Genomic DNA, 18,472 nt, shown 5'->3' on the forward strand with positions numbered 1-18,472 from the left:
TTATCCACTGTGCCATCACAGGTCAGGGTAAGGAGTAAATTACTGCCTGACCAGGTGGTGGCACAGAGGATAGAGCACTGAACTGGGAAGCAGAGAACCCAGGCTCAAAACTCCAAGGTCTCTGGCTTGAACAAGGGCTCATTCAGCTTGAGCACAGGCTCACCAGCTTGAGCGCGGGGTCGCTGGCTTGAGCGTGGGACCATAAACGGCCCCATGGTTGCTGGCTTGAAGACAAAGGTCAGTGGCTTGATCAAGGGATTACTCGCCCTCTGGTCAAGGCATATATGAGAAAGCAATCAATAAACAACTAAGGTGCTGCAACAAATTGATGCTTCTCATCTCTCTCCTATCCTGCCTGTCTGTCCCTCTGTCACAAAAAATAAACAAATAAACAAGTAAATAAAGTAAATTACTGAACTAAAACGTAATTTAAAGAAAGATGATTCACAAAATTGCTCAAAGATGGCTGTGTGTGTGTGTATGTATTTTTCTAAAGTCAGAAGCAGGGAGACAGTCATACACACTCCCGCATGTGCCCGACTGGGATCCACTAGGCATGCCCACCAGGGGGCAATGCTCTGCCCATCTGGGGCGTTGCTCCATTTCGGCCAGAGCCATTCTAGCGCCTGAGGCGGAGGCCATGGAGCCATCTCCAGCGCCCAGGCAAACTTTGCTCCAACGGAGCCTTGGCTGTGGGAGGGGAAGAAAGAGATAGAGAGGAAAGAGAGGGGGAAGGGTGGAGAAGCAGATGGGCGCTTCTGTGCCCGGGCCGGGAATTGAACCCAGGACTTCCGCATGCCGGGCCAACGCGCTACAGCTGAGCCAACTGGCCAGGGCTGAAAGATGGCTCTTATGGGTATCAAGACATTAAAGGTTGCCCTGGCCAGACGGCTCAGTTGGTTAGAGCACTATCCCAAAACACAGAGGTTGCCAGTTCGATCCCTGGTCAGGGCACAGGAACAATCAATATTCCTGTCTCTCTCTCTCTCCATTCCTCTCACTAAAATCAATAAATAAAACCTGGGGGGGAAAAAGGCGTTAAAGGTTTAAGACACCGCCAAGCGGTGGCACAGTGGATGGAGTGTCGAACTGGGATGCGGAGGACCCAGGTTCAAAACCCTGAGTTCACCAGCTTGAGTGCGGGCCCATCTGGCTTGAGCATGGGCTCAACAGCTGAAGTGTAGGATCACAGACATGACCCTATAATCGCTGGCTTGAGCAAGGGGTCACTCATTCTGTTGCAGCCCCCTGCCCCCTGTCAAGGCACATATGAGAACGCAATCAATGAACAACTAAGGAGCTGCAACGAAGAATGGATGCTTCTCATCTCTTTCCCTTCTTGTCTGTCTGTCCCTTTCTCTGTCTCTATAAAAAAAAAAAAAAAAAGGTTTAAGATACCTATCTACTTGTTTTCTTGTCATTTTCTTTTTTTTAATTGATTTTGGGGCAGGGGAAAGAGGAAAAGAGAGAGAGAGAAAGAAAGAGAGGAACATCAATTTGTTGCTCCACTTATCCATGTATTCTTAGTTAATTTTTATTTGTGCCCTGACTGGGGATTGAACCTGCAACCTTAAGAGTATCGGGACAACATTCTAATCCAATCAATTGAGCTACCCAGCCAGGGCTCCTGTCATCTTCTTTTAAACAAAAATAATTTTGAAGAGATGTGTCAGTTCTTTATTTTACCCAAGTTTTTCAGTCAGGAACTGTACAGGATAGTTGGAAACCTCCAAAAAATATACCAAAAGTTCATGGATCACTGATTCAGACTACAAATTCTACCCATTTACTTCACAACTATATACAGTGGCCCCTGTCTATCATTGGAATTAGGTTCAAGAACCCCCCACAACAGGCGAAAATCCACGAACTAGCGACCTTATATTTATTTTATTATTTATATATTTTTAAGGCTTTATAAACCCTCCCCACACTCTTATAAACCTTTCCTACACTGTCATTAACCTTTCCCACACTCTTATAAACACTTCCTAAGCTCTTAAACACTTTCTACACTCTTAGACCTACATAATTTTAACAACATATAAAATTCTATATGGGTACTCACCAGTGAATATACTACAACTTGAATGATGAAAATAATGATTTAATATTCTTTTATTATGTTTTAATTTTTATATTGTTTCAATATTTTAGGCTAGAAAATGCTTATTTTACTGTAAAAATAATTAAAGTATATAAAAATACTTAATACCACAAAATCCCATGATATTGCAAAAAAATCCGCGATATAAAATTATATACAATTTTAAAATTCGCAATATAGTGAGACCATGAAAAGTAAACTGCAATTTGGAGAGGAATAATTGTATGTATACATTCTAATTCCATTTTCAGTTTACACATTACAAGCTGCAATCTGGCATTTTACTGTTTCATTAAATTTACTGATGCTTGATAAAGAGAAAGGAGAGAGGAAGGAAGGAATGGAGGAAAGAAGGAAAAGAGGGAAGAAATAAACAAAAAAAGATAAAAATGCTTACATGAAAAACTAGGTAAAGTGTGTACCTCAGATATTAAAAGGACTTATCCATTAAAGTTCACAAAAGCACACTGGCTTGAGCAAGGGGTCACTGGTCAGCTGGAGGCCCCCCGGTCAAGGCACGTATGAGAAAGCAATTAGTGAATTAAGGTGCCACAACTATGAGTTGATGCTTCTCTTCTCTCACCCTATTTGTCTGCCTCTCTCACTAAAAAAATAGAAGCAAGCAAGCAGACATAAACCACGACTATTTTGAGAAAACTGGAATATACTAATATACTATTACCTTTTCAAGGGGGCACTGGCACTACAAATCAAATAAATAATGTTACATCCAAACAATAGGGAATTATACATATATCAAAACAAAAAAATATGTTCTCTATAGTCCAATAAGAAAAGGTCTCTCAGGTATGCTATTAACTGATAAAAAAAACCACCAAGGTGCAGAACAGTATGCATGGTATGCTACTGTCCTGTTAAAAAACATGTAAGGAAATCTTTACTTATATTTGCATAATAAATACTCTGGAAAAACGCACTAAAATAAACAAATAGGGGGAGGGAATGAGTATGGGTAAGAGCAAGATATTTTACATTTTTTTAACCAGGTTAATTATTATTCATTAAAATGATTAATGAATAATCCACAGTTGGCTCAGTGGACAGAGTGTTGGCCCTGCGTTCCAACATCCTGGGTTTGATCCCCATTCAGGGCACACTTGAGAAGAGACCATCTGCTTCTCTTACCTCCCCTCTCCTTCTTTTCTCTCTCTTCCCCTCCTACAGCAGTGGCTTGACTGGCTCAAGCACAGCTGTCCTATGCACTGAGGACAGCTCAGCTGGTCTGAGTGTAGACCTCAAGCGCTGGGGATAGCTTGGTGAACTCAGGCATCAGCTTCAAATGGGGATTGCTGGGTGGATCCCAGTCAGGGTGCATGTGTGAGTCTGTGTATCTCCCCTGCTGTCACTTAAAAAAAAAAGCAGCAGCCCACACCACACCCAGAATATAAATAACTTCATAATAAATGTTTGCTTGACAAATCATTTCAATGAAGTGCAAAAAAAAAAAATTTCCACATAGAATTAAATAACAAATTCTAAATCTAAGTCTGGATTAAGGTGGTTTTATAATAAATTGCAATTACTCAGCATAAATATTCTCATTTCATAAAGGAGACAGTAACTAAGAAATCTCAACGAAGGCATAGCAGTAACAACAGAATATAACAAATTCCAAGAAACAGATTTTAATATTCAAGTCACAAGAGTTAAAAAATTACCTGCAACCTAAACTTACTCTCCTAATGATTCCCAATAATGACTGCACTGCTATATTGTTGCTTTAATCGAGAAAAACATTTTGTTTGATAAACCTGTGTGAACACTATTGAATCTTTCCCTCTACCTTCTACTTCTCACCCTTTATCTGCATTTCTCTATGCTAGCAGTTTCTTTGCAAAGACAAAAAAAACTACTATTCTTACAAAATAAACATTTAACAGAAGAAAAAACACAAAGAAACCCCAAAAACCTCTACCATATACTCTGGTTTCAATGCCTTTCCCATATTTCCCAAATTGAGGACAAGAAGTTGTTCAGAAAAAATATCACATTCATATACAGTACTACATGGATGTAGATGATTCCATATAATAACCAAAAGAATTTCTTCCAATTTAGTATTGAAAAATTCCACCAAAGTTTGTGCCAACCCATTAAGAGCATATTTTTTTTTAAAAATTTCTCCCTCCAAGTAGAATATTTAAAATATTCTCACCTGTTCAGTAATTGAACTCAAATCATTAGATGAAAAATCTTCCTCTTCATTTTCAAAATAATCATAGTAATTTTCCAGAAGTCCAGCCATTATCCTGCTCACTATTTCTTGTTCTTTCAGATCTTCCACATCTGTGTAAATGCTAAGAAAAAAAGTCCAAACAGAATTGAGAATTCTTAAATTACACATAAAGTTAGAAGACAATGAGTCACTTTATGAACCTGAGCAATTCGCATCATTCTCTGCCTCAGTTTTCCCATCTGTAAAGCCTACCTAATTTGTACCCTGTACAAAAATGCTAAGAGGATTAACCAGGCCTACTATAAAAAAATAATGGTTCATCAAACAACCTCCAATCCTTGGGAGACAACATGATGATTCTATTTCACAAATTCGGGGTTTTTTTTAATAAAACAAAAATTTATGAACAACTTACTGGAAGACATCTGGACCAAAAACAGCAGCCAAAGTGTTTGCAGACCAAATTTCTTCATGATGTGATGCTACATTGGCTAAAAATCTACACAGAAACTTTAACAAACTGTAATTAACAGGTGGAAGCTGTTGTAAGAGGAACCTCAACTTTCTTCCAAATTCATCTTCATTATTATAATCTGTAAAACATAATGACAGGTTTTTTTTAATGACGTAAAAGCAAAGCTCAGATATTTTGCCAGGTTCACATTACTCCACCCACATCACCTTTTTACTGTAACAGTTCAAAACCTCCTCACTTCCTCTACTAAAGGCCAACACCCTTAGGGCTTTGCATTTCACTAAGTCAGTGGTTCTCAAAGTGTGCACCCTAGAAGATTTCCAGGTGCACCCTATGGTATTCCAGAGAAATACGTGCCTTTTGGGAACCAAAAAACCAACAGGATTTTTGGAGTTTAGATTTTTGGGAGACAGAGGTGTGGGGAATTGGCTGTAAACTGACAGTCTGCCCAACCCCCACCTCACTTGCCTGATTAGGTTGCAAAAGGCTGTTAAGCTGTGGTGCTGGATTGTTTACACTACCCCCTATATTCCCAGGAAAGACTGGAGGCAAGTCTCTTCTAGCCTTTGTTTGGTGTAAAGTTAAGTTGATATGTATGGTGGGGGTTTTCTGCACTCAACACAATTAAGAGTAAAAAGAGAAGAATTCTTCAATGTATTGACGAGGAAATGAGAGTTTGCCTTTCAAATATATGCCCAAACACTGAGGAAATCGCTAGGACACATCAAGCTCATGTTTCTCATAAACACAACAATGAAAAAACTGAACACATTCACACCAGGACCTGCCGAATTTACTAAATCTTACTAAGAATGTATCTCTATATATAAACATAACTTTTTGTTTTATTTTTTAATCCCTTTTTTATGAATTCTATTAAGTGTAACTCAAAAAATGTAACACAAAAATGTTTTTAATGTCAGAATAAATTTACTTTTGTCAATTTATTTCATTTAATTACCATAAAAGCACACTTGGACTTTATATATTTTTTCTTTAATATGTGACTTTATTATTATAACATATTTCTCAGAAATTTGACAATAGTGAGCCTACAATTATTTGTGGGATTTTAAATGTGCCCTGACTTCAAAAAGTTTGAGGTCCTGGCTGGATGGCTCACTTGGCTGGAGCATTGTCTTGCAATGCAGAGGTGGCTGGTTCAGTCCTTGGCTGGGACACATACAGAAACAGATCGATGCTTCTGTCTCCCCCTTACCCCCGTTCCTCTCTCTGGATTCAATAAAAAAAAATTTTTAAATAGAAAAAATAAAGACAAAAAAAAAAAGGCAACAGAGAACATTTTAAAAATAAAAATAAAAAAAAAGTTTGAGAACCACTGTACTAAGTGGAAGAGAAGAAGGGGAGAGAAGGAACTCAAACCCTCAATTGCTGAAGGATGTTTTCCTTAGCCATTACTCAATGGCCCCAATTATTTATTTTTTTAAATTCTCATCATCTTGTCTCTTGCATGACTGTTCCTGTATCTTTAAATTAGTGTCACTATAACAACCCAAAACACACTGATTAATCAATACCAGTGAACACCAATTACTAGTGAGCAAGAAGAGAAGCAATTTAATCTGCTAAGAATATCAGTGATATCTTGCCTCCTGAATGAATGGGAAAACAAGGAAGGAACAGGGTGAGAGCAACTTTTCTTCACCCAACCTTCTCCCTTGACAACCCGAAAAGAACAATTAACTTCAGCAATATCAAAAGAACTAAATAAAAAGAAATTACACTTCTCATATGTTTTTCTCCTCTAAACTGGTGTTGGTTTCTGTTATGCAAGTGAATTTTTCAACTAGCAGAAGCTAGGCCCTGTGTTTACCTCGTCAATGAGTTTTCATCTCCAGAAACTAGGCCTATACCAAATCCACTGATTGATGAGGGCTCCAGTTAGAAGCCAATAGTGAAAATAAATCCAATTCATTTATTCTACTTTCTATTTTTCTACAGATTCTTAAAGTTAATTTTAAAATTTTGGGTTAAAAAAATTCTTAGGTTATAATCATATTGGCCATCTGTGCAAAATAAAACACATGTAAGAAGTTTATGATGAAAGGCTATAATCACATGAGTTTTACTTAAAACTTAAAACCAATAAACGATTCTTCTATATTTTGTAATATTCCCACTGTCCCCATTCAAATACACCAGGTACTTTGGTTTTAAAATTGGATGATACAAACCCTAGATTAATGATTTTTAAACCACCATGCCTTATAATTGGTGGAAAATTTTAACCTAAGCATTTAGCAGAAAAGTATTGTTTAGAAAAGCAGGTATATCAATTCAAAAAATATATACAAGCAAATAATATTATCAATATGATGAATACAGCAACTGACAAACTCTACATAACATCCTCTAGTTTTGCAGCACTAATCATCTAACATACCCATATATTTAGTGGTTTATCATCTATTTTTCCTCTCTCTCTCCTTATGCCCTTCAGAATTTTAGTTCTGTATAATGGCAGATATTTTTACCCAGTTTTGTTTACTGCTGCATTCCCAGAATCAATAACATTACCTAGCACAGAGCAAGTGTTCAATAAATGTAAGATGAATAAGCTAAGTAAGTATACAATCACTGAAAAAACATGCTGGACTACTAAAACATTTTATTAATGGAGTAGAAGATTACAATTCTGTTTTTACTTGAAATACACAGTCCATGTTGCTCTACTTACATCTGTGCATATTTCTACTACACAAAACAATTTATCCGGTCAGGCTGCTTCTAAAGTCTTCAAATAGGGCAGAGAAGGATTTCAAAATACACACACACACACACACACACACACACATATAAATTACACACCTGCTCGAATTTCTTTTCTTTTCAGCCTACTTCCTAGTTAAATTATATCCTGGAAAAATATATATAAGGTCTACTGGAAAGTTCTGTCCATTTTTGGAATAAAACAAAATACAAATTTTTCTTACCGTCAATAAACTCTATTAAATAATATAATTGCCATTATTATTAATGATTTCTTGCCAGTGTGAGGGCAATTTGTATATTCCATTTTTGAAAAATGTTTTATCTTTTGATGCAAAAAACTAAACCAGTGCTTGTTTGATATCTTCTTCATTTTTGAATTTTTTGCCCTTCAAAAAATTTTGTAAGGATAAAAACAAGTGATAGTCAAGTCAGTATTATTCCTTCACCAAACTTTCAATAAAATTCTACATGCTTCTGTAGCATTTCTTCCTTGTTGAAATTCATAAAAATTACAGTGGCGTAAATAAACTTTATCAGTAGTCATGGGTACACTATCGCTTCACACATAAGACTAACGTAAATCAACTTTGTTTTAGTTAATTTGCTATGTCAGTATGTATACATTAAGTGATAAAATAGAGAGGCACACATGTGCCAAATAAACGTGCTTATATGTCGAAAACTTGTGATAGAAACGGACAGAACTTTCCGGTAGACCCCATATATATATATCTATATATCTCGTGTGTGTATGTGTGTGTGTGTGTGTGTGTATGTATCGTGTGTGTGTGTGTGTGTGTGTGTGTGTGTGTGTGTGTATAAAAGAAGTTTCTCCTGACTAGCAATTCTTTCAAGCATCATTCACAAAACTGGGAACTATGTTTTCTACCAAAACATAATATATCCCTAGCTGGGTAACTAAGATGGTTAGAGCACCATCCCGACATGCCAAGGCTGCAGGTTCAATTCCCAGTCAGGGCACATGCACATATAAGAAGCAACCAATGAAGACACAAGTAAGTGGAATAACAAATCAATGTTTTTCTCTCCCTCTTCCCCCTTCACCTCTCTCTCTCCCCCTTCTCCTTTCTCTCTAAAATCAATACATTTTTAAAAATAATAATGGATAAGGCCCTGGCCAGTTGACTCAGTGGTAGAGTGTCGGCCTGGCGTGCGGAAGTCCCGGGTTCGATTCCCGGCCAGGGCACACAGGAGAGGCGCCCATCTGCTTCTCCACCCCTCCCCCTCTCCTTCCTCTCTGTCTCTCTCTTCCCCTCCCGCAGCCAAGGCTCCATTGGAGCAAAAGATGGCCCAGATACTGGGGATGGCTCCTTGGCCTCTGCCCCAGGAGCTAGAGTGGCTCTGGTTGCGACAGAGCAACGCCCCGAAGGGGCAGAGCATCGCCCCCTGGTGGGCGTGCCAGGTGGATCCCGGTCGGGCGCATGCGGGAGTCTGTCTGACTGCCTCCCCATTTCCAGCTTCAGAAAAAATACAAAAAATAAATAAATAAATAATAATAATAATGGATAAGTAGTTGGACAAACCATCATGGTCTAAACCAGTGGCTGACAACATCTAATAATCAATAGAATAGTCGTCATAACCTGGAAGAAAAGGTGCTAGTGTTATCTTAGTGGGTAGAGGCTAGGGATCCTGCTAAGCATCCCACAATTCACAGGACCCCTGTAATAAAGAATCATCCAGCCAAAAATATCAACAGTTCCAAGGTTGTTTAATTCTGGTTTAAATAAAAGAACTAATCATGCCAAAAAACGTCACATTGCAGTGTCCTGCTACCACAGAAAATGAAAACCACATTTTAAAAACACTAACTCAAATGCAACTGAAACAATGCTCCCCCCATGATCTTAAAAGCAATAACTCTTGTCATGTATTTGTCAATGTCAGTTAAAATATTAACATAATATTTATCTACAAAACGGGGGGGGGGGAGGGCTTCTGTGGCAAGTGGCACACATAGGGCAAACAAACAAACAAAACTATTACAATAAATGGAGAGAGGAATCTTACTTAGTCCAGAGACTTAGATACCTTCACAAAAGACCGATTAAAGCAGTGGTAGTCACCCTGGTCCTTACCACCCACTAGTGGGCGTTCCAGCTTTCATGGAAGATAGATTTAACTATAGTAAGTTGTTTTATAAAGATTTATTCTGCCAAACAGCAAAAATCCGACATAAAGTACTTGGTAAGAATTATTATTATATGCTTTAACTTACTGTAACTCTGCTTTATAAATTTTATAAAGTAAAGTTACTTCCCTCTTTATAAATCATCATTACTGTGGAACTGGTGGGCGGTTAGAAAATTTTACTACTAACAGAAATACAAAAGTGGACGGTAGGTATAAAAAGGTTGACTACCCTTGGATTAAAGGATGGATAAACAAAATAAAATAGGTTATATTACAAGAGAAATGTCAATATCACCTCATGTACTGCCACACCCATCTGCATAGTCACTAAAGAAATGGGCATATGTGGCTGCATGGGGACTCACACACACAAGTGCTAATGGTTACTTAAGTAGGAAATGCAAGGAAATGACAGATTCCTCATATTGTAACACTGAAGGACTTATGGGGCACAAGCATTTTTGCATACCTTAAATTCCCTCAAAATTAGATGCATATTATAATTCCATGAATGGTAGATAGTACAGTATATGATGCTGTCATACTTTTGACAGCAATGACAATCCTAGTGACAAAACAGCTTCTGATAATCTCAATGAGTCAATGACTTTATTACCATCAAGTCTCATTCCAATTATTCTTTTACAAAGTTTCATCAAAACTGAAAGATTATCTGATTCTTGGAACTTTAAAGACCTGTCTACAATTCGGCTAAAACAGAGAACATGAAATCCTACCACTATAAAACAAAAAGAATGGCTCTAGAGTCATAAACAGGGCATTACATATTTAATGAGTACAAAATGCTCACTAGGTTACTTAATATAAACATTTGAGAAAACCCTTATAAGAAAATGAAGAAATGAATTCAGAAATTCAAAACAGAACAAAAAAATAATTATTTGTTGGGGAAAAAAATCAAGTTACACTTTAAAAACAGGTAACAGCCCTGGCTCAGTGGTAGAGCGTCAACCTGGTGTGCAGGAGTCCCAGGTTCAATTCCCGGCCAGGGCACACAGGAGAAGCACCCATCTGCTTCTCCACCCTTCCCCCTCTCCTTCCTCTTTCTCTCTCTTCCCCTCCTGCAGCCAAGGCTCCATTGAAGCAAAGTTGGCCCGGGCACTGAGGATGGCTCTGTGGCCTCTGCCTCAGGCACTAGAATGGCTCTGGTCGCAACAGAGCGATGCCCCAGATGGGCAGAGCATCACCCCCTGGTGGGCACGCCGGGTGGATCCCAGTCAGGCGCATGCGGGAGTCTGTCTGACTGCCTCCCCATTTCCAGCTTCAGGAAAAAATAAATAAATAAATAAATAAATAAATAAATAAAAATAAAAACAGGTAACATTTCTGCCCAACCACACAGTGGCGCAGTGGATAAAGGGTCGACCTGGGATGCTAAGGACCCAGATATAAAACCCCAAGGTCACAAGCTTGAATATGGGATCATGGACATGACCCCATGGTCACTGGCTTGAGCAAGAAGTCACTAACTTGGCTGGAGCCCACCCTCCCACCCCACTCCCATCAAGGCATGTATGAGAAAGCAATCAATGAACAACTAAAGTGCAGCAACTAAGAGTTGATACTTCTCATCTCTTTCACTCCCTGTCTCTCTCTCTTGCCAAAAAAAAAAAAAGAAAAGAAAAAGTAAATGGTACTATGGCAATCTAATAAGTTGTCATTCCTTAACTAGACCATAGAGTCCCAAAGAGCCTACTGCCCAAATGGGAACATAAGAAATTAATTTCTGGCCCTGGCCAGTTGGCTCAGTGGCAGAGCCTAGAGTGTGGAAGTCCTGGGTTCAATTCCCAGTCAGGGCACACAGGAGAAGCGATCATCTGCTTTTCCACCCCTCACCCTTCCCCTCCCCTCTCTCTCTCTCTCTCTCTCTCTCTCTCTCTGACCCCTCTAACAGCCATGGTTCAACTGGTTCAAGCACATCAGACAGCTCCATGGAGCCTCCACCTTAGATGCTAAAAATAACTCAGTTGCAAGTATGGCCCCAGATGGGCAGAGCATCAGCCCCAGGCGGAGGTTGCCCAGTGGATCCTGGTTGGGACACATGTGGGAGTCTGTCTATCTCCCCTCCTCTCACTTGAAAAAAGAAAAAAAAATTAATCTCAAAACTATTTTAATTACTATTTACATGTTAAGATTTCTAAAAGGTAGGACTCTGAAATGTTAAATGACTGATAAAAATCAAATTTTGTTACCTTGAGAAAGCTGCATCAAGTGAATATGCAAACTGCCAGGGATAACAGGTTCCGGAAGTTCTTGAAGGAAAAACCTAAGAAGACTGATAGCTGAGGGAACATCTGCTTCCTTGACCAAATCCACTTCTTCCCCACTGTCGTATCTCTGCCGAAGCCACTCCACTGTCTCAGCATTTCCATTGACTTGAAAAAGCCCTTGTTGCTCCAGACCTCCTACATTAGTTCAAGGCAAAGTTAAATAAGCTTCAAATTTAATTACTTAGTTACATAATCATTCTCCAATCAACTTAAAATATTCATACTTTTGGAAAGCCATTCTTGGCTCCCCTCACTGGGCTAATCACCTCCAAATTATACATCTAGAAACATACTAGTATCCTGAGGGATATTCTATTTTGTCCCACCCCCTATTATCTATTAAAAATATTCCTACTAACCCCCACTAAAAAATGGTCTACACTGTGCATTTCTGAGTATAAAACACACTAAAACATAAAAAAGAATTACTATTGTTTCTCCTCACTGTATTTTGGACTTTCCATGCTTAAAAAAAAAAAAAAATCCAAGGTCAAAAAGGAAAAGCTGTGTTTATTAAAACAAAGGCTAGCCCTCAAAGTAAGGAAATGTATACCATGTTCCTCAATATAGTCCACAACGTGGCGGACTATGAACGGAACCTCATTGTCTGGATGTCCTCCCTGCTGCAGCTCATCAAGTGGAATTCCAAATATTTTGTTAGCAAGAACGGAGTTGCAGTTACTCAAGGAAGGGGAGGAGCTCTTCCTCATATCTTTTTTGCAGCCAGAAATCAAAGCTGTCTTTTCTGCCAAATGAAAAACAAAAAAAAAAAAAGACTATAATGATTAACAGGTGGCAATATGACTAAATACATTAAAGAAAAAGGCTTTGCACCTCAGTGTGTTCTCATCTATTAAATAGTTATCAGGCCCATGGTGTGTTCTACAAATAAAGCTCAATACAATCATCTAAGCATTTTCTCTACTATGTAGGGTTAGTTCTGAATACTCCATTAAGTACTTGCATATTTATCAAACAATGGCAAAATCCATCATTAAATTTAGCAAAGGACATTCATGTCCCAAAGACAAATTAAGGGACAACTCTGACTCCAAGATCTTTACTGACCAAGCTTATTAATAACAAAGGTAAAAAGCCAAACCCAACCATTTCTAGACTCTGTTTTATGAAGTTCATCTAATATCTCCATTTATAAGCACCCAAATAGGAGAATCACTTTTACAGAAATAAGCTAAATAAAAATCACTTTTTATAAAAAATGGGCTAATAACAAGAAAACCAATTTTTATTTCTACATGACAGAGCAGCCATATAATGTCTTTATAAACAAAGGAAATTTTTCAGTTCTAGACATCAATTTTCAAGGAGAATGTTCTTTTATCAGGAATCCTGTTTTATAGGTATTCAAAACAAAAATCTGCACAACCAGTCTAGTTTAGAAGAACTAAGTTATTTGTCTTAATGTGTAGGAAGTATGATCAGTAAACAAACAGTAAGAGAAAACAATGTTTCCAATATCTGAAGTATTAAAAAACAATACCAAGAAAAATTCATTTTCTAAAACAAACATATTACTTTGGGTAGGAAAGTAGTTATTTTTTAAAAGTAAAGTTTTTTTCAGAAGTTGATAAGGGCCCTGGCCAAATAGCTCAGTGACTGGAGTATTGTCCCAATGTACAAAGGAACTTTAAAGACCTGTCTACAATTCAGATTCAATCCCAGGTTTGGGCACATATGGAAACAGACTAAGGTTTCTCTCTCTCTCTCTCTCTCTCTCTCTCTCTCTCTCTTTCCTTCCTTTACTCTCTAAAATCAATTAAGAAAAACAAGTTGATAATAAACAAAAGGACACAAACTGGGCTTTTTGATCACCTCAGAGAAACAACTCCTTTTAAAGTATAAGAGAAAGATAACAAAACAATGTGCTCAGTACTCTGAAATTTTTACAAAAATAACATCCATATATAGAATAGATGTACCCACTGAATCAAGAGAATGTCACAAGGTTGAATGGAAAACAAACCCATCCAGCTTACAAGAACAGTAGACATTAACTTAAGGACAGCAAAATGCCATAAATTTAACTAGTTTTACACAAGCAAGATCCACTCTTCAACACATCTGGTGCAAGCTAATTACTATAAAACCGCAAATTAATAATCAAATAGCAATAATAGGATGTAAACTCCAAAATCCCAGTGAATTTACACAGCATGGGATAATTACCATTTTGAAAACTTACCTTTGAGTACTTAAACACCTAAGTTTAAAAAACGAATTCTGCACCAGCTACCCTCACTGAGCAAGCATTCTTTTGTCATTTATGGCTGTTTGAGATTATGGCAGAAGATCAGCCTGTAGTTCCTCATTGAAGAAACGCAGAACTCGATCAGTACTTCAGCAGTTAATCTAGAAGAAAAAAAAACAATTCTTAAAAAAATTTTAATTTACCACAACATCTTTAACTGTGAGAAGAGACTAGAGAATAAGCAGTGAGGTTCATTTAGGGAGGTGCTAATACTGAAAGGCATTCTTCTGCCTAAAAAAACTGTCTGTGACCCATTTAGAGGCAAAATCTTGCACAAAGTTTAAAACTACGATGGCTAACCAGGGTAAGACTTTTTCTGTTAAAAATAAAGGAACCACACAGGGGAATCTTTGACAGTACACATCTACAGGGATTATAAAACTCAAACAATCCATTTTCCTCAATGTACTCATCATTTGAATATATACATACCCCACCCAGTTCCATTCCAACCTTGTATACTCAGAACAAGACATGAAAACATTTTTTCTTTCTTTTTTTTTAAGTGGGAGGAGGGGAGATAGTGAGACAGACTCTCGCATGCGCCTCGACTGGATCCACCTAGCAGCTCCTATCTGGGGCCGATGTATGACTCAACCAAGCTATTTTTAGCACTGAGGCTGATGTTCTGACCAACCAAGCTATCCTCAGGACCAGGTCCTATACTAGACCAAATGGAGCCACTGGCTGCGGGAGGTGAAGAGGAAGAGAATGGAGAGAGGAGAGATGGAGATGGTCACTTCTCTTGTGTGCCCTGACCAGGAATCGAACCCAGGATGTCCAGTTCCCAGGCCAATGCTCTAGCCACTGAGCCAAACAGCCAGGGCAATGAAAATATTTTCTGATCAAAGAATGGAAGAATTATTTTTAAGGTTGGAACATCAGTTACGTACTTTATTCTTTTCTTTGTATACAACAAATAGCAAGAACTAGTTTGAGCTTTCTGATTTGGAGAGGCAATAGCACATGTTAGAAAAAAGCAGTTAACAGAATCAAAAGTACTCAAATATCAACTCTGCCATTCTGTATATGTGACCCTGAACAATATGTCACTAAGTCTAGATAGATTTTCTTATATAAAATAGTACCTACACCTATTAAGTTTAACTGAGATAATACATGCATGTAATACACAGAGAGTCAGTTTCCATTCTCATCTTTGCATAATGTTAAAAGACCAGCAAACAGGCTGGAGAGGAGAAAAACGGAAAAACCTGTTTGGCAATATGTTTAATCATTTGTGAATTCTCATAATCTACTTAAAAAAAAATTTAATAAGCTCAGTAAACTATATTGCAGCATTCTACTTAAGGGGGTTCAGTGTTCAGATAAGCAGAAAAGTAGGAGTATTATCATTCAGTGCAGTTTTTAAAAAAATTTTATTAGTGACATATATCTCTAGAAGAAACAAAAACTAAGGGAAAGTTCTGACATATATCTCTAAAAACTAAGGGAAAGACCTGGCAGAGTGGATCAGTGGATGAAGCGACAGCCTGGCGCACCTAGGTCACAAGTTAGATCCCCAGTTAAGGCACATATGAGAGGAAATCTGCGTACACAACTAAATGAATAACTAAGTAGAATAATGAATTGATGCCTCTCCCAACCCACATCCCTCCCCACGCCATGAAAAAAAAAAAAAACTGAAGGGAAGGAAGACCACATTCCCACAACAAATCTTTAATAGATAATTCCCAAATATCGTGAAATGCCTGCTTAAACATATAGCCTATTCATCTGAAATACAACTTTCAAGTTACAATCATCCCCCCACTCAGTATCTGCCAGGAAAGATTACTGGACCTTCCTTAGAAATCAAATCTGAAGAGGTTCAAGTCCCTTATATAAAGTATTATAGTATTTGCATATAACCTATACACATCCTCCCTATACTTTAAATCATCTCTGGATTACTTATAATACCTCATATAATGTAAATGCTATGTATATAGTTGTTATACTATATTGTTTAGGCAATAAACAATTGTTTAGAAAAAAAAGTCTGTACATACTCAGTACCAACCACCATAGATAGGCCTAATTACATACTACATGTCAACAACAAGCTTTTTTCCCCCCAATTATTTTCCATCCATGCCTGGGTTGATTCTATACAAGAGGGACCCACAGATGCAGAGGGTCGACTATATACAAAAACCTTTAGAGAGGTTAACTTCAGGGAAAAAATGTTTTGATGAACTTACAGTAAAATTCAGGTTGATACCATCATGGTATACAGAAAAGGGGGATTTGCTTGATGTACAATAAATGAAGACTCATTGGAAGAGTCTGTCAGAGGCAAGTTCTACATACATTACTAAAATGACTACTCATTTAGTGTCTTGCTAATGAAACCAGGAACCAGTTATCTCACTCTGTGTTCTCTACTACTCCCAGATTCTAACTAGAAAACCTGAAATGCATCTTTCCTAAGGCAACACTGGGTATGAATCCATAAATTCATCAGTACAATTTCATTCTTACTACAAGAAAAACAAAGGCATAAATATGATATTTCAGGCATAGAGTTTTTCTCCTGAAGAGCATCAACAGTGATGATGAAAATAACAGCAGCTAATATTAATGAGCAGCTATGATGTGCCAGGCAGTTCATGCAATTTACACTAACCCTTATTTTAATGAGACATTGCATAGAGCAGGGGTCCCAAACTTTTTACACAGGGGGCCAGTTCACTGTCCCTCAGACCGTTGGAGGGCCGCCACATACAGTGCTCCTCTCACTGACCACCAATGGAAGAGGTGCCCCTTCCAGAAGTGTGGCAGGGGGCCGGATAAATGGCCTCAGGGGGCCGCATGTGGCCTGCGGGCCGTAGTTTGGGGATGCCTGGAGAGGTTTACCAATTTACCCACAGTAATCCCAACCATTAAGGGTTAGAGTAAGAATTTCACCTGAGAGTTTGAACTGGGTTCTAATTCATTCTCTTATTAGTCCTTGCTCTTAATCATTATACTATGTAAATTTTCACAATTTAATTACTCAAATTGACCACAAAATCTTTTTTATTGATTGATTTTATTTTATTTTTTTTTTTTAAACAGGTGCTCTTTTTTTTTATTTTTTGGGGTTTTCTTTTATTTATTCATTTTAGAGAGGAGAGAGAAAGGGAGAGAGAGAGACAGAGAGAGAAGGTGGGGAGGAGCTGGAAGCATCAACTCCCACATGTGCCTTGACCAGGCAAACCCAGGGTTTCGAACCGGCGACCTCAGCATTTCCAGGTCGACGCTTTATCCACTGTGCCACCACAGGTCGGGCTATTGATTGATTTTAGAAAGAAGAAAGGGAGGAAGAGAGAAGGGGAGAGAGTGGGAAATGGAGGTGATAGAAAAAAAATCATTCATTCTGCGGACTTCACTGTTTTTTTTTCCTGTATGTGCCCCAACCTGGAATCAAACGCACAACCTTGATATTTTGGGACGATGCTCTAACAGACTGCACTAATCATCCAGGGCCACAAACCTTATATACATTTTAGGAGGTCATTTATTCCTAGCTTGTTGAAAAGTACGTAATGAGGGCAGGTCTATGCTCCAAGCCCTACTAGCCAATAATTACTCACTTGAGACCTCTATCTAGAGCACACTGCTGAGGGTATTCAGACTGGAGTGGCCCAAAATAACATTTCTGGAGATTGCAAAATAGTTTTTGACACTGTTTAGCTCTGCTTCTCAACCCTTTTCAGTGCTTAAATTATATAAACATCCCCTCATATCCGTAGTGAATTGAACAGTGTCCCCCAAAATCTCTTGCCTGCCTGGAACCTCAGGAATATAACCTTATTTGGTAATAGAATCTTTGCATATGTAATTAGTTAAGTACTGTATCTAGAAATGAAATCATCCTAGATGTAGGGTGAGTCCTAAATCCAATGTAGGGTGTTCTTTTTTTAAAATTTTTATTTGTGAGAAAGGAGACAGACAGAGAGATGAGAAGCATTGACTCATAGTTGTGGCACTTTAGTTGTTCATTGACTGCTTTCTAACACGTGTCCTGACCTGTGGCAGAGGAGGAACGCCCTCCAGTCAAGCCAGTCTGCAACCTTTGGGCTCAAGCCAGAGACCATGGGGTCACGTCTATGATCCCCTGCTCAAGTCGGATAAGCCTGTGCTCAAGCTGGCAAGCTCAGAGTTGCTAACCTGGGTCCTCAGCGTCCCAGGCTGATGCTTTATCCAATGCACCACTGCCTGGTCAGGCTAATGACTGGTGTTCTTATAAGATGACAAGACA

At 38.3% G+C, this 18,472-nt stretch overlaps 1 protein-coding gene across 6 annotated transcripts in view; it reads right to left on the minus strand.

Annotated features, from left to right (window-relative positions):
• FAM13B (family with sequence similarity 13 member B) overlaps positions 1-18,472 on the minus strand; it is a 108,632-nt gene that overhangs the window by 62,761 nt on the left and 27,399 nt on the right. For 5 of the 6 annotated variants that reach the window (XM_066272557.1, XM_066272560.1, XM_066272558.1 and 2 more), the window contains exons 2-6: positions 14,161-14,327; positions 12,511-12,702; positions 11,880-12,092; positions 4,720-4,897; positions 4,284-4,425 (exon numbers count right to left, since the gene is read on the minus strand). In XM_066272557.1, the coding sequence (XP_066128654.1) occupies positions 4,284-4,425; positions 4,720-4,897; positions 11,880-12,092; positions 12,511-12,667 (690 nt within the window). In that variant the 5' untranslated portion in view covers positions 12,668-12,702; positions 14,161-14,327. The remainder of the gene's footprint in view (positions 1-4,283; positions 4,426-4,719; positions 4,898-11,879; positions 12,093-12,510; positions 12,703-14,160; positions 14,328-18,472) is intronic. The other variant, XM_066272561.1, reaches the window with a different exon arrangement.

Source organism: Saccopteryx bilineata, chromosome 4, assembly GCF_036850765.1.
Source record: "Saccopteryx bilineata isolate mSacBil1 chromosome 4, mSacBil1_pri_phased_curated, whole genome shotgun sequence".
In the NCBI taxonomy this organism is placed as follows: Eukaryota; Metazoa; Chordata; class Mammalia; order Chiroptera; family Emballonuridae; genus Saccopteryx; species Saccopteryx bilineata.